At 45.8% G+C, this 16,933-nt stretch overlaps 1 protein-coding gene across 6 annotated transcripts in view; it reads left to right on the forward strand.

The window, feature by feature from the left end:
* HMBOX1 (homeobox containing 1) overlaps positions 1 to 16,933 on the forward strand; it is a 152,616-nt gene that overhangs the window by 63,183 nt on the left and 72,500 nt on the right. For 4 of the 6 annotated variants that reach the window (XM_090026035.1, XM_090026197.1, XM_090026282.1 and 1 more), the window contains exon 2: positions 15,545 to 16,024. In XM_090026035.1, the coding sequence (XP_089882161.1) occupies positions 15,545 to 16,024 (480 nt within the window). Of the gene's footprint in view, positions 1 to 3,039; positions 3,124 to 15,544; positions 16,025 to 16,933 lie in introns of all 6 variants that reach the window. The other 2 variants (XM_090026352.1, XM_090026434.1) reach the window with 1 other exon arrangement.

Genomic DNA, 16,933 nt, shown 5'->3' on the forward strand with positions numbered 1-16,933 from the left:
CCAGTCATCCTTTGGGCAGGGAGAACCAGCTGTGACCCTGTCTAGTGGCTGCTGGCTCTGCTCTGTGAGCAGCTAAAGGAATAATTTATTTCTCCTCCGGTTTTTCCTATGTAGCCTTTGCTTTTGCAATTACAGCTGCCTGGAGGACTGTCAAGTCTACCCTATTCTTCGGTCCTGTGTCTGTGACTACCAGTAATCTCCTCCTGAATATCCCACTAGCCACCACAGCTTTTATCCCAGCACAACCCTAATACCTCCCAAAGCCTTTTCTCTCCCTTTCCATTTCCACTGAATCTCTGTTATTGCCCTCATCGCCCGGGTTCACCAGCTTAATATCCCCTGAAGCACTTCCTTCCTCTTCCATTCTCAACTCACACCCATGCGCCAAACTCCCAGAATTTATTTATAATGAATTTGAAATCTTTACCATCCTATCCTTTCTAGCAGTCCTGTTACTGCCTCCTCCAGATTTGTTCCCTTTGTCTTATGCAGCCCCAACTCCACTTCTTAACACTGTTTAATGATCACCAGTTTGATCTTCTGTTTTCTTCAGGCCTTCTTTCAAGCTCTCATCCTAGAAGGAGGCATCAGAATTAGAGTCCTAAGATGCTTGTCACTAGATACTGTGTCCTTCAGAAAGTTTGTATATATTTAAGGCTATAATTTATTTCTGTTCAACACAAAAAAAACCCTGCTTTAGTTTTCAAAGACAAAATCTGGCAACCAGTCAACAATATGATCTCATTGCTTTTGCGACTGTAGTTTTTTAATGCAGTTGAGTTTTAACTGGGAAGTGTTTTGCTGCATAACTGTTTCTGGATGGGGAGATTTGAGGGGAGGCTGGCTGCAGGAAATCCCTGGGGTCTGTCTTTCCCCATCCCTCAGGGATTTAACAGTGTCACAACTGGGGTCCTAGGCAATAGAAAAAGATGGGAGAATTCACAGATTCACAGAAGTTTAGGGTGGGAAGGGACCTCATGAGCTCATCGGGTCCAGCTCCCCAGTTGACGACAATGCCAAGGTTATGCATTATCTTATCAAGAAATGGTTCAGGATATACCCACCTGATCCTAAGGGCTGAAACAAAGCAGCGTCCCTTTCCCTTCTCCCTTAAATCCCTTCTCATCGTGAATGGGGAGTCCAGTATTGCTGCGTATTGCATTGGAAGGTTTGCCATCGTTTGCCAGCAGTTTTGTTCTGATTCATGCGATTCTGCTTGAAGAGTGTTTGTTGCCTGTATCCCTGGATTTGTAAGTGTTTTCCTACTGATAATTCTAGTTCTAGTAATGCATATTATAGGAAGGCAAATCCTCAGCGGTATGTAGTACAACTAATTTTTTCCATAGTCTGCCTAACTGTGATGACCTGCCTCCTACTTTTCCGCTGGTTGATTACCTTTGCAGTGCTTTCAATCTGTGTCAGTCTAGGGAGAAAGACACCAGCAATGGTAGCTAAAGAAACCATTAGGTCATTCATTTTCCTAATATTTAGTGCCTACTTTAGAACTGCTTGCAAATGACATGAACTAACTAACTCTTCTGCAACTGCTCCAAGGTATTTGGTGACTGCAATTAGTCTTATTTCTTAAGTGGTAATAACCTCTGTCTTCCTAAATGGAGGCTTAGTTTATAATACACGCGTAGCCCCAGATATCAGCTTTCTCACAAGAGTGCTTGCTGTGTACCTTAAAGTATTTGTTTGATTATATAAGGAGATGGATTTGTTACAGATTATCCAGAGAGCAACGCTTAATGTTTCCAGATTTAAAATATATTCTCACAGAGAGCATTCAGCTGGTCAGCCTTCCTAGCTCTATAAGCTCTCCATTTATAATATGAGTCATTGCAATATGCATGGTGTTGACATGTGAAGAATTATGTTCCAGATGTAAAGACAAAGGGTGCCTTAAAATCGATGGCAAAGCTCTGCCTGAAGACAAAGGGAAGAAGGTTGGGCCCTAGCAGTGCTTCAGATGAAACAACTGAAAGGTGGCACAGGAGAAGTTAGAGGCTCACAGACAGGGCTTTCCTAACTGGGACCCCAATAATGGCCGCATGCATGTTAATCCTGTCTCAGGGCAGAGGGATCAGGGGTCAGCCACTTTCTGCAACGGTGAGCTGAATTAACACAGCTGGCCCTATGGTGGGCCGCCATTTGTGACCCCACTGCCACTTCTGTTGGCACCAATTCCCTCTGCCACTGAATGCTACGGATTCCCCCACAGCCGTGGGCCAGATACAGTCTCTTCACAGGCCAGATCCAACCCATGGGCCCCAGCTCACTGGCCCTTGTGCTAGGTGACCTCTCAAGGTCCCTTCCAGCACTCGGTTTCTTTGCTTTCTGTTCTGAAAACGACCACAGCAATGCACAGTATTTCAAATTACTACTCACCTGGTGAGGCTTTTACAAGGTTTTTCTCTCACAGCGGGCTTTTGCTTTTGAAGTGGGAAGTCAATAAATTGGATATACGGAAAAGTTTCTTTATGATTTGAGTGGCCAGGGTCTGGAACAGACTCCCCCCAGAGGTGGTACAATCGCCTACCCTGCAGATCTTCAACAAAACAACTGGATGTGCACCTTGCTGCGTTCATCTGACCCCAGCAGTTTTTCCTACCCAAGCACTGGGGGCTGGACCTGATGATCTCCAGAGGTCCCTTCTAGCCCCTAACATCTCTGAATCTATGAATACGTCTCCAGTGCGTGCAGTGTACAGTCGCAGTTCAGCCCCTGCTGACCAGCATAGCTTATAGTCTAGGACAGGCAGGAAGGCTGGGGTATTGCACTTCATGAGACACTGCACAGATCTTCTTTTAGTAGGGCTGGGTTTTTTGGGAACCGACATATTTGTAATGGAAGTTCCTAACCAGTACCATCCTGGCTGCATCTCCCTAGTGGATTGTTATAAAAGCCCAGCTAGGCTTGTATGAGGTTACCCAGCGCAGCGCTATCCAAATGTTATTGTCAGTAGCCAGATAATAAAATAAACCTTTGTTTTTTTGGGAGTGATAACTGTCTTTTTCTAAATTGTCTCTGTTACAGAATGGTAAATAACACCGAAGACCCCCACGAGGCTTTCTGACTTTCCCTCCCCATGTAAAGTATGCTCAGAACCTTTCCAGTAGTGTAAGTACCACATCAGCCAGTCATGCCAGCAAAGCAGAGACCTTACATTTCTGTTGTCCAGTTTCAAGAGAGCAGAGGAATGGTAACAGCAGTGGTCAGCAGGATGCCCACCTGCAGAGCGGCAGCGTTTTGGTGCTTGCCAGTCTCTCACTGCTGGAAATACCGACCCTGATTCTCTTTGGGGTGGGTTTCTGCTGTTATAACTCCAGCGACTACTTTGTGACTCCTGGTTTTGCATTGTTTTAAGAAGGAGGAGAATCATGATGCCTGTTATTTTTAGAGATTACAACATCAGCATCAGGCACTGGAAATCTCATGTCTCCCAGGCATAATGGTTAAATCTCCATGCAAGTTTTATGCCCTTCCTGTGAGTTAGTAGAAGGGGATGGAGAAACCATATGGGTGGTGATATATAAGAAAAGGGAAAAAGCCTAGAGTAGTTTCCATTAGAATGGAAATAATTGCTTGCACCAGTCCTTGGTGGGAATGTCTCCTCTGTTTTTGCCTTGATGTTTTTTGGCTTTTTAAAGATAATTGTAAAGGCAGTATGAAAATCTATGTCCTTATGCTGCTGCGTGTCTCAGCTTTGCTGTCTCTTTTCCTATGATGTAACATTTGGATCTCAATTCAAACTACCTCAGAAATCAAGAGTCTTTTAAACACAGTGTTTACATTTGGCCCCCTAGTTTATATGCTTTTGAATGTTTTTCATCAGAGCACACTGGTTTATTGGGGAAGCAGGAAAGAGAAAGAACTCAGTTTAAAGATTGAAGTTTGCCATATCTGAAACAGAAATGGGAAATCCTCTGCCGCAGAACAGGGAGAAAGAAGCAGGACTGAAAGCTTTTTTGCTGTTAATGTGGGAGAACCACTTTGAGGGCTAAAATTATGGTTGCCTTAGGCATATCCAGGGATCCTGGTTTTCTCTGATTTAAAATAGTCCCCAAATCCACATTTTTCTGTGATTAAAGTGAAACACCACTAAAATATATAAATATATAGAGAGAGAGAAAAGTATTTCATTTTAATCATGGAAAAATGTGGATTTTGGGTTACTTTTTTAATCTGAAAAGTGGGTTTGGTTTTTTTTATATCAAAGAAAACCAAGATCCCTGGTCATATCTATATAATATGAATGCTGGTATAGTCACACACCGTTTCTGCTGCAGCTCACAGCAGGAGTAACAATTGAGATATTTGTTGTATAATGGCTGATTGTCAAGTAATCCACCACCGTGATTCAAAGAGGCTCTTGGGTGTAGCCATCAGATGGTTATTTTCAGCTGCAACTGGATTTGAACAACCAATGTTGACTTGAAAGGCTCCTTATCCCACTACCAGTCCCTGGAGCCTCCCCATGTTCTCTCCTCCTCACTGGAAATAGTTTAGATTTATTTCAGCATTAAATTAGGCACCCTTTAAAAATTGTGAGGGCCGAGTTCTCAGCAGGAAAGAAACCTGGATGTAATGCAGTATCCTTTTGCTCTCGTTATTATGCCCATAAATTTGGATGCTGCAGAGTGACTGGTGGTTTTAGAGATCCTTGGTATGCTTTTATAGGAACAAGGAGCGCTCCAGCTGTCAGTTTTAACTCTGAATCAGATCTTAATGAAAGGTCAATGCATAACTTTTACATTTTGGTTATTGGTACCACTGGCCTGTCTACATTTCAGTTCCATTTTACCTCTGAGTCCTGCTACATGTTCAGATTAAAGCTGGATAGAAACCAGCTATAGAATTGTTACACATCTTCAAGCACTAACTTTATAGCTGGTTGGCTCTTTTTATGGCTGGGTATAGTCATTTTTATTACATGATAATTACTTTGCATGTGTGGCCCATCTAAATTAATTGCAGGATTAACCCATTCATTGTGTGATCTTTACTTTGCGCATGTGGCTGGTCTAAATTTATTGTGAGATTGACCAGTTAATAGCATAATATATGTAACATGTAGCAGGGGCATTTAACGTCTTATAGTTTCAGTTGGATTCAGTTGAATTCAGCTGTATTCTGTGGGATTTAGCGGCCTTCCCAAATTGTGGTGGAGTCTTGCTATCTTCTACACCAAAAATGATAACTTTTCAGCTGGTCCGTATATGCGTATGTGCTGTTAAAAAAAAAAAAAAAAGGTTCCTTGGGTTGTATGTGCCTTATGGGGGAAGGGCAGGGACAGGGGATGTTGACTGAGTAAAATAAGGCTGAAACTATTTGAAGAGGTAATATTTGACTGCAGGAAGTGCACTGTGTTGCCCCAGTTAGGGTATATGGTATAAGGTTTGTTGTAAGTATAACTGGTATAAGATTTATCTCTCTGTCTGTCTGTCTGTCTGTCTGTCTATTTATCATTGTTATTCTCAGATGAGTTTAATTTTTAAAGGAATGAATTGGTTCATCAAGTAAATGATGGGGGAAAAGAAGGTAAAGCCATAAAACAGTAATGGTAGAAACTTTCCTTCCATCTGACCAGTTGTGAAATCATGACCCATTTTATGTGCAGCCACATGAGAAGCCTATGGAAGGAAGGGAGGGAGGAAGAAAGAGAGAGAGAGAAAGAGAAAAGGAGGAGGGAAGCAGCTCTCAAATCCACTGCAAACAAAAAGACCAAAAAAAAAAAAAAGAAGGTTCAATTTGTAATTCTTCTTGATCAGTCTGCAGCACAGGAGAGAGCGCTCTCAGAAGGGCAGGAAGTTCAAATCTAACTTAGCACAGGACTTGGTTTTTGGTACAACTCAGCTTTGAGTCCCAGAGAATCAGCTTACAGCTCTGAGACAAGCTCCTTCCTCGGTCCAGGATGCCCCTTCTAGTCCAAGGTCCCTGCGTTCCCTCTGCAGCCTAAGGTAGACGAGTTCTCTGTTCCTGTTTCTCTATCTGTACGTTGCAGAGGATTATCTACTCGCAAGATTGCTACAGATTCGGTTAATGTGTAAGGCAATGAAATATGATCATAATGTCTGCATTCATTGCATGTTTCAAGCCGCATCCCAAAATGTGATTTATGGTCTGATAAGATCAGATCGTTTTAGCACCACCTTTTCCAGAGAATATGGGACAGGCCAGCGCTGACAGGTTGTGAGTGGGGACCCGTGTGGGTCACGGATGGCTCTAACCTTCCTGGAAGAAGGCAACTTGGGTCTCACATATTCTTCCAACTTGAGAGGGGAATCTGATCTAACTACACTAGACACTTCTGGTTCTGTATGGCTGCCTAGTAATGTCAGGGCTGTGGCTTTTTTATGACAATAAAAGCCCAAACGTAGCTGAAGTTCGACAACTAAAATTGGTTTTGCCTCTGTGATTCAGGAAACTGGTGTATGCCGTACTGGCCTGCTTTTGCCAATGTGAGCTGCACCTACCCAGTGATGCTTTGCCAGTAATGTTTTACCAGTAGCCCCTTTGTAGTAAAGAGAAGTTCTTATCTTGGAAGTAAAGCATGAGATAGGAAGGGGGTGTGTGTGTGTGTGTGGGTGTGTGTGTGTGTGTGTGTGTGTGTGTGTTATATAGGCTTTTTGTTGCTGTTTCTCTGATACTTTGTTCTCCTGACTAAATGGGTATGATTTGTTTAACAAGGCTCTTGATCAATACTGCCAATCATGGGTTACAAAGGGAGGCATCAAGGGTGTTTGAACCCCAGTCAGGTCTGCTGGGGAGGACAGGGGGTGGATAAGTGGTTTTGTGCACATACATGTCAATGTAGTTGGGTCCCAGACTAAGTCTGTGTTCCTGCCACTTTCCTGTGTGAGGTTTGACAAGCTGTTTTTGTCTCTCTCTGCCTCAGTTTCCCCATCTGTGAAGGAGCATTGATTGTGCTGCCTTGCCTTGCAGGAGCGCTGTAAACAGAAGTAGGTTATGAACAGCAACATGTTCAGATTTGATGGTAATGGGGCCAGTAAGTGCCTAATGAACGATCCTAGTCTGAGACAGGGAAAGAAGCAGCTGAGCTGAAGGGATGAACCGGGAGAAACCGGAAGTAGGGCAGTGACTCAGCTAGCCGCCATACCCCTGACACCTGTAAAAGTAAAGCTTACCTGTCTAGTACCTGGATGGACTGTCACTTCCTGTCCCTGGCATGGTGGCTCAGTTTCCCCATTTAACTGGAGGAAAATGCTTTATTGCTTTGCATGGATTGGACCCTTTGTGTAACTTGTGAGTGCAGGTCCTGTCGCCCTCTGTCAGGGGACTCCTGGGTCCTTTTGCTCCTTTCTAGCCCTGAGTTGTTCTTTGTGGAAAGGGTTTAGCCATTACTCGGTACACAACTCTTTTTATCTGATCTCAGGGTTTGCCCCTGAGTTTTGGTTCTGCATATGGTCACAGTCCTGCCCTGCACTCAGCCGTCCTCGCTGCTCTTTGCTCTCTTCTTCGCTTCATAGCCACAGTTTTAGTTCCTTCTAATGGCTGCAAGATAATTATGCTGGTGGAAACCCTATTTACTTTACTGATGGGGAACCTGAATAGCAGGGAGATGTAAAAGCATCCGTCAGAGTTGGCACTACAACTCAGGGCTTCCTCACTCCCAGTCCTATGCCTAGGCAAAAGCAAGCCCTCATTTTTAAGACTTTTGATTAGGAAAATAGCAATCATGTTGCAGTTTTCTCTGGAAAGCGGAGCATAAAGTGTCCCCATTTGACAAATGGGAGGAAGGTAAGACACACAAGTCAAGCTGTCCGTTGAGGTTGATGCAGTGAGTCAGTGCGAACCCAGGTCTGCTTTCTGCCAGCCAGCCCGTATCCACTGGACCACGCTTGAGCAAGCTCTGGGTTTTTGCTAAAGCTTTCTCAGAAACTTGAGGACTCCTAAAGGAGCGATGTGTTGATATTCCACTCTCAGCTTGTGTGCTGTAATTTGTGTAGCGGTGAGTATTTGATTACGTTGGATTTATTTTCAGAAGTTTCAGGCTGCTCTTATTAACTGTCACCATTTTGATCGAAAGCGTATGGCAGCATTCTTCATTCATAAGGCAGTGTTTTGCATTCATCAACCGAACCAGTGGGGCTTGAGCTCAGTAGATCAGTTTGAAGTCTGATTTCACTGCTCGGCGTTGTTAGGTTTTGTTTCCCTGGGACAAGAGCAGGCGTTAGAAGTGCTACATTTTGTTTGTGCATCAAGATGAACAGGAGTTGAGCCCTCTTTGAAAATCAGTAGGAAGAGAAGTGATGGCAGAAGCTAATTATGCTAACATACGGGTAGGGATGGCTCTATGTTCATTGACATGATGAGCACTTAAGACCTGATTTTTTTCCTCTCTTGAGCGCGGGTATAACTCTGCAGAAGATGCTGGAGTTGCTACTGATCAACATAAGTGTTGCCTAGAAGAGAGCTGGCGTCTTAATTTTCTCTGGCGCCCCAGAAGTCTCAGCACTGACGATGCTTCAAAAGAGGCATTACTTAATAGAGCGCAAAGGATTCGGGGGCCTGTCTGTGGCGCACAGCTGCCTTCCCTGCAGGCTGGAAAGAAAATAGGAGATGCATGTGAAGTGGGAATGAAATGGGTGGAAACCTGTGTTGATGGCCAGAGTCCAGTGTCCCCCAGAGGCTGTGGTCTCTGTGTGATCATTAAATTGTTTCTAAGGTTTCTCCTATCTGCAGGTAGATGGAGAGCAGGCGTTGAGCTGGTACAAGTGGATATTAGTTCAGAGGAGCAAACTGGTGTTTATGGTGTGCTCTGTGGAGTGATCTCCTCTGTGGAGGGAATTTCAGCATTTTCACTGAGTTCTCTGTCAGCATCAGCTGAAGCTATTGGTAGCTTGGGAAAGATGAAAGGGGAGAGAAGCAAGAGCCTAGGGCAGGGAAGCCTCATCTGGATGACTAGGGTCACAGAAAAAATGTGTGTGGGGGGGGAACATTTTGTATAGCGTAAAATGTTGCTAAAAATTGACAAAGGAGAAAGAATAGCCTTTCATTCTGAATCACCGGTTGAACTGTAACCCAGGTTGGTTATGAGAGCATGTCTCTGCAGTGGCTTATGTGAATCAAGTTGTTTGGTCTCAGTCCAGTTGGATAAATATACCATGTCACCACCGTGAAAAGCAGCATTGCAGTGGGTGACACTTCTGCGGACAGTCTCATCGGAAAAGCCTCAGAGCAAAGGGGAACCTTAACTGGCTTTTCGTATCTCCTAGGTGGGTTGAAAGTGTGGCGGCTGTGTTTGGACGGCTGCTGCCTGGGCCGTGTCTGTTTAGTGGCTCGGTGACTCTGGTCTCCAGGGCCGTAAAGCTAGTAGTTCTTACCAGCACTAGGTTCATATACATGCGCAGCTCGGAGACTAAAAAAGTTTGCCTGAAGTTCAGCAACCTCAAGCAAAGTCTGGTGTGAGTAACTCTCCCCAGTTGTCAGCTTTGTCCTGGCCTGCTTTACCCACCAGAATATTCTTACAGTTAACCTGGGACATAACCCGAAAGGTGGTTAGCCACGTCAGTCTGAAGCCAGGCAAAAGGTAGGGCAAGGTGGCATCCTAGGGCATGTCCAGGTGAGCGCCCACCTGTGGTTTGTGGCACCGCAAAGCGCACACTCCGCATGCACAGGTGTTCGCTGTGCTGCTTTGCAGTGCAATGGGGTTTTTGACACTGGGAGGGAGACCCCGGATTGAAAAAACACTGCGCCCCACAAAAAACAGGGCAGCATATGTGGCAGCAGATTGCGCCAAGCAAAACCAGAGCCTGGCCAGCCGGAGCCACGTTCTGGCTGCTGACCAGGCTCCACACACCTGGATTGCCACCGCTGGAGCCCTGGGAGACCCCCAGGACCCCAGGTAAGGCTGCTGGGGCTAGCCCAAGTGCTGGCCCCAGCCTCCCTACTGCACTGAAGGTGACTTGCCACGTGCGAGAGCGCATGCACAGGGGCATTCCCTGGGGACAAGTAGTAGTGGCACAACTATGTGCCATTGCTGTTTATCCCTGGCAAAATGCACATGCGTGCTCATCTGAACGTGCCCTTTGAGGCTAACTGGTTCAGAGAAGCATGGGCTTTTGTAGGCAACAACCTACTTTATCAGATGCTAGCATGAAAACTTGCCCGAAGATACCACCCTGCCCTACCTTCTTCATGGGCCGCAACGTAATTGTAAAGGAAGGAAAATCATATGGGCAAAGTCAAGTGTAATGATTCCTTCCGCTCCCCCCCCCCCCCCCCCCCCCCCCCCCCCCCCCCCCCCCCCCCCCCCCCCCCCCCCAAAATGTCCAGCCTTGGAAATGATCGTGTTTTGTCAAAAAAAAAGGGTGACACGCTTAACAGGACACAATCAAGGGTCTTCCCATGTGAGAGCAGAGTTTGCTGTAAATCACAGTCATCTGGACATGCAGCTTGCCCACATCCTGATCAGAAGATAGGGTATCTGATTACTGTCTGTGGTAGCTTGCTAAAAAGGTAGGCAAGTTTGACAGCCTCTGGCCATCACTAGCTTCATGTACTCACTGGCATCTTCAGTCCTTATCTCCTGTCTTCCTTGTGTTTTGCCTGCTGAGCCTTTTGCAGCTGGTTAAATCTCCCAGCAAAAAGAGGGCACTAAAAAGCAAATTGAATTAAAGCTAGCCATAGGGGTTAAGGAGAATAAGAGGCTCTTACAAACATATCTGGGGATAAAGTGCTAGAGAATGTCCATTAATTAATGAGGTGGATGAAAGTATAATGGTTCTAAAATGACTGATTTACTTAATTGCTTTGTAAATTGGTCTTTAACAAGGAAAGCAAAAAAGAGGGGACAAAGAACCAGAAAGTAACGGAGACCTTGTTTAAAATCTCTATGCTAAATAGTAACTTAGTAGAGTTATTCATTAAGGAGCAGAGGAGGCTTGGGCATATTGGATGTGTTCCAGTGTTGCCACCTCCTGCAATTTTTTATTGCAAGTCTTGCAATATTTATTTCTTGTTCTCCTTGAAGTCCCAGTTGCTGCAGTCATTTGGCTGTGTGAGGCACCCAGTTTTCATTTAAAATGGAAAAGAGTGTGTGTCTAGCCCTTTGTGTAAAAAAAAAAAAAAAAAAAAAAAGCACTTCAAAATGCCAATTTCAAGGTGCAAAATCCAAAAGGCAAATAAAAAAATATCTTGGGTGTATACTTTTTAAATGGAAATTCATGTATCGAGGATAGTATCACCAGGAATGCAGGTAATAACCTTAGACAAAGGGACTGTATCTTGAAAATCACTCATACCAGAAAGGATCTTGGGGTCATAGTGGACACCATGTGCTCCCATCACAATGCTGTAGCAGAAGAAAACTGATATATAACCAAGGAGCAATGGGAGAAGAAGAGAAGTGATTTTCTCTCTGTAGATAGCCTTGGTGAGATTGTTCCTGGGATACTATGTCCAATTCTGGCATTTGTATTTTTAGAAGGATGTTGAAAAATTGAAGAAGGTGTAGAAAAGAGCCAGAATAATGATTGGGAGGGCGGAGAAAATGCTGTGCAGTTTGAACTCTTTAAGTCTCTAATTTATCATAAGAAAGATTGAGAGGCAACTTGATTACAGTGTATAATTGCAAGAAAATACCGGATACTAAAAGACTCTTCAATTTAGCAGAGAAAGGCATAAAAAGAGCCACTGTTTTGAAGCTAAAGCCTGACAAATTCAGACTGGGAATAAGACATGCGTCTGTAACAGCAAGGGAAATTTGCCACCAAGGGAAGTGATAGATTCTCCATCTTGTGATATCTTCACACCTGGATGGCCTTTTGGATGTTATACTTATAGTTATGGGCAAGTTGTCAGGCTCACCACAAGGGCATCTGGGTAAAATTTAAGGAACTCTGGTATACAATGTGTTATCCTAGATCAGCGTTTCTCAGCCCATGGGTCGTGACACAAAAGTGGGTCACAAGAATATATGAAAGGGTTACGAACAAACTTTAAAAATGGATTCTCCTTTAAAGAAGAAAAGCAGGGAAATGATGGCTTTCCCCTTGGAGACTGGCAGAGTTCCAGCCTGCAAGGGGCTGCTTGGGTCCCCCCTTCCCCCACCCCCTGCCCCACACGCTGTGGGGCTGGGACCCGGGGGCAGGGGGCATGGGTTGAGACTAGCCATTGATGTTTACAAATGGGTCCTGGTACAAAAAAGGTTGAGAATTACTGTCCTAGGTGAGGCAAGGGAGAGCTGCTCTAGCACCTCCCAACTTCTAGCCTAAGCCACAGCAGGCGTGTGCCTGCATTTCCTCAGTCCACGGGGAATGTCTTTACCATGACAAACTGGTTTAGCCTAGGCAGGTTAGACTAACCTGCAAAGATTGGATCAATTCAGGCTCAGGCATTTTGAATGCCTGTCCCTAGCCCAGGAATGGCAGAGGCCCGATCCTGCAGACAGTGGCTCTAGGTGACGTCTGTCTCTGCCAGTCAATCAGATCCCCTGGCTGGGACATAACCCAGCACAACTGCTCCTACCGCAAGACCAACATTCGTTTGTAGCCTCGGTGGCCCTTTCTGAGAAAGGATGGATTAACTGTACAGTGAAAAGTGGGTAAACCAAAGCAGCTTAGATCTTGACGTGAAAAGTGTAATATTCTGGTCTCTCCCTAGTCCCTGACTGAGGTCCAGTCCCTTTCTTTGCAGCAGAACAATGCACCGTACTTTTGCTCAGGAAACGGAGGCGAAGCTGAAAAGAAAGGAACCTACAGTCTAGAAATAAAGATCAAAATAAGATTGAGAGCTTCCCATGCAGGGTTTTTAGTATGACAAAGTCCTGCAAAGTCTAAAGCTGTATTTTGAGTGCAGGGCTGCTCTGTAACATCTGGAAGGGAACATAAGGGACACACGAAACCCCAGTGTTGCCAGAAGCCTTGGAAATCAATGAGCCCTCCTGGCACAACAGACTGGAGGATTGTGGCCACAATCTGTAGATGGTATTAGATTGGGAAATGTTGTAAACCCACTGTTGGTAGATAAAGTAATGCCAAACCTAAGGAGGTTAGCCAATAATAAAGTGAGATTCAGCCTGTGCAAATGCAAGCCAGCATATGCAGGGAAAACGTTTCATGAGAGGAATATTTGGGGAACACAGTGCCGGTCAGCACTGATGCTGGGTAGCGAACCAGCCTGTGATATGGTGCTGCTAAGCCAGCATGGCGTTTGGGGCTTGTTGGAGAGATTATGCCACAGAGCTGGGTGGTGGTCTCCCCGTCTCTCTAAAAGCTTGAGATAAAATCCTAGCTCATCCTGCCTGTGCCAGTGCACCTCAGTAACACGGACAGGTGCAGACTGAATAAAATTCAACAAAAAATGCGTCTCGAGTCACGTATCAATGCTACGGACAAGACTAAAGGACCAGAGAGCAGCCCTCCATCGTCTCCATTGTCACTGCAACTGTGACAATTGGCCATAAAACATTGTGTTCTCTTGGAAGTGGGGCAGCGTAAGTGGGCAGGAAACAGTGGAGATGGGAGCAGCTTCCCCAACATGGCTGGAGCCCGTCCCTTGCCCTCAGCTGTTCTCTTGACTCCTTCTCCTTCCTTTCCCCCTAGGCAGGCATGTGGCCTCAGCCATCCGCAGGGGGACATATGCTTGTGGATTTTGGAAAGGGATTTGATGTACGGTCGGGAAATTGTTTTAGAGAAATAAGCAGCAGCAGCTTCTGAAGCTGAGGGGCAGGGCAGTGAAAGGGGCTGAGGGTCTTCTCTTAGCCTGAAGAAGGGAACTGAGAAGAGTCTCCAAATACCTGAGGAGGAGGGAGATGGGTTTTTCTCTGTGGCTGTAGGGGTCTGGACTAGGAGCAATGGCCTCCAGCTTCAGCAGAGGAATTTTAGATTGGAGATTCGGAGGAACTTTCTAGCTGCATGGGTGGTCAAGCATGGGAGATGCTGTGAAATCTCCATCCTTGGAAGTTGTCAAGAGGAGTTGGACAGACACTTGACTGGGATAGCTTAGTCGGGGACGATCCTGCTTTAGGCAGGGGGCTGCACTAGATGAGGTCTCTTCCAACCCTGCTTTCCTATGATATCCGACTGCAGAACTGGAGCTGGGCTCTTCTGCCCATCTCTCTAGACCTTGGGATCCTAGCAAAGGATGCAAGTCCTATTCAAAAGGGACCTCTGTCTCCTTCCTGTTAAGCATAGCTCCCATTTGGCCCATTCCTCTTGGCCAGGTCTGGCCATTAGCCTGGGGTATGATCCTCCTGTAAGGACCCCCCACCCTACCCTCCACACCAGCCCCAGGAGCAGTGAAAGCCAGGAACTGCCAGGCTTTAAGGTTTCCCTGTGCTCTTTTCTCAAGGCAGAGACATGCCAGCCACACTGTTCATGGGTGGGGAGGCAGGGGCAGGCAACGCCACTCCTGATTGTTGGGGTCCTCTCTTGCTTTTAATAAGTGCCTTAGAGGTCTGCCCTCCATCTCTTAATGCACTTGTCAGAGCTCCCTCCACCCACTCTCGGCTTAGAGGCCTTCTGTGGCCTCTGACCTCCTGTGGGTTTGCAACAAAGAGGGAATGCCCCTACTCTTTCTAGCAAACCCCTCCCTGTCCTTTAACCCCCAGTCCACCACGAGGAGATCTCTTGAGGTCTGACGGAAAGGGCCATGCTTCTTGTAAGGGAGAAAGAAATCAGAGGGTCCTGCAGGAAGGGAGGATGCCGAAGGCAGTCCACAGCCCTGATGAAGTTGCCTCCCTAGCGCCTGAGCCTGCCTTTGCAGGGGAAAGGGCTGCAGACTTCTGTCTTTAATTAGAAGCTCAGGTCTCCATCAGTATTTGCCCATGCCACTCTCTTCTTGCAGTAGCATCATCCCAGGCTCTTCTGAACATTCCCGTGGCTTCTGAAATCAAACTTTGGCCAACAAAACGTGGGTCCTGCGAGGCTCCAGAGTTCAGCTGGGGCAGTTCTGGGTACTCAGTTTTTTTCTCTTTTTCCTTCCTGCTTCTGCAAGGCAGCAAACATTAGGAACTGGAACTCTTTCCGCTCTCATTTTAAGGAGTCATCATTCATAACCCTTTGTCAAGATCACATTAAGCTTCTGGAGGAGTTATTACGGCTGGCTCAGGGCTAGCCAGTTGGTTTTAAGGCTTGCAGGACCCTTTTGGTGGATTTTGGGGCTAGGCAAGAATGGGTTTACCATGGATTCTTGGTTGTGACCATAATGATGCAGCAGCTTTCTTTGCTCTATAACACATGTTCTTTGAAGGCCAGAGGGCAGGAGAGGCAGGTTCATTTTAGGAAGGTGGCGGGATTTAAAACAGGAGAGTGAGGAATGATTTGAAAAGTTCTGGGAAAGAATAATTAAGGCAGCAAACGCACCTGAAAGGGCAGCAATCTCACTGAGTTCAGCCGGAGAAGAATCCGGCCTACTGGGCCTCCTTCCCCTGCCAGTTATATGGCTTACAATGTTGTAAATTGAGACCAGAATCAGCCCTGTTGTCTTCTGTTAATTCCTGCATATAACGTGCTTTGCATAATCCATAATGAGCCACTGAACTGAAGTCAGCTTTTACATGTCACCTTATTTGTAGTCTGCTGGAAACCATGTCTCACTACACAGATGAACCCAGATTTACCATAGAGCAGATAGACCTGCTTCAGCGCCTGAGACGTACGGGAATGACCAGACATGAAATCCTCCATGCCTTGGAAACTTTGGACCGTCTAGATCAGGAGCATAGTGACAAGTTTGGGAGAAGGTCTGGCTATGGCAGCGGTTCTTACAGCAACAGTACCAACAATGTCCCAGCATCTTCTTCGACAGCCACAGCTTCCACACAGACCCAGCACTCTGGGATGTCCCCATCACCCAGCAACAGTTACGACACCTCCCCACAGCCTTGCACTACTAATCAGAACGGGAGGGAGAGTAATGAGCGGTTGTCGGCTTTCAACGGGAAGATGTCTCCCACTCGCTATCCGCTTGCGAACAGCTTGGCTCAAAGGTTGTACAGTTTTGAAGCATCGGAAGAGGACCTGGACATAGATGACAAAGTAGAAGAATTGATGAGGTGAGTGAAACTCAGTGCGGACGGTTCAGTAAGTCAGTGCACTGATTCCTTTAAGAATAGGATTGTGTCTTGGGGGGCTGAAGCCCTGCTAGAGTATCTGGGGACTGCTTGAAGTGTTACGTGTGGTGTCAGTAGCACAGGAGCTGGTTTTGAAGCAGTTCTCTCTCTGCTGGCCACTGTTTAAAGTTAACATGCCTCACTCTGCCTTTCAAAGCCCTGTACAAATCAGGCATCCGTTTGGTGTGCCAGGTTATTCCCTAAAGACTAGATTGACTTCTTTATCTCAATGTGCTTTGTTTCCATCCGATCCTCATTCCGAATCCCTTTGCCCTTCACCTTCCTGTAACATCCTCCACCACTGTCTCATATCAGTCAAATTCCTTCTCCCTCCATACTGTACAGGAGGAGGAAGGAATTGCTTGGAGTTTTCTCTTGCAGTTCACAGGGCATCAAAGCTTATCCCATGTCAGTCTTGGGGCAGGCCCTGTCTCTTTTTAGGGCCCTATATCATATCAAGAGTTGTAATAATGAATATTAAGATTTCTTCATCAAAGAGCATGCAGTCAGAAGCATTGTTCTTGTTTCTATATTAGACCCCCTTCTCTGTTAGCCAGGGTCCCACTCAGAGCAATATGGGAAAGCATAAGGGGAGAATAAACCTGACAGTAAGGAGCTATGATTGTGATAGACAATATGTAAGACAAGAGGTGGGGGATGAAAATCAACAACCCCCTCCCCCAAATGTAATGTATAACACGCATGTTTTTCTTGATTTTGGAATATCTTGTTTCCTTGTATACATGTGGTGACTGACATTGTAGAGAGCATAGGAGGAGGTTTATTTTAAGGAGGATTTTGGAGATGCAGGGTGAAGACGTGGTCTGGGTGAGCAGAGTAAGGAGATAAGTG

The sequence above is a fragment of the Crocodylus siamensis genome, chromosome 1 (genome assembly GCF_052110815.1).
Source record: "Crocodylus siamensis isolate JL-2025a chromosome 1, ASM5211081v1, whole genome shotgun sequence".
Classification (NCBI taxonomy): domain Eukaryota; kingdom Metazoa; phylum Chordata; order Crocodylia; family Crocodylidae; genus Crocodylus; species Crocodylus siamensis.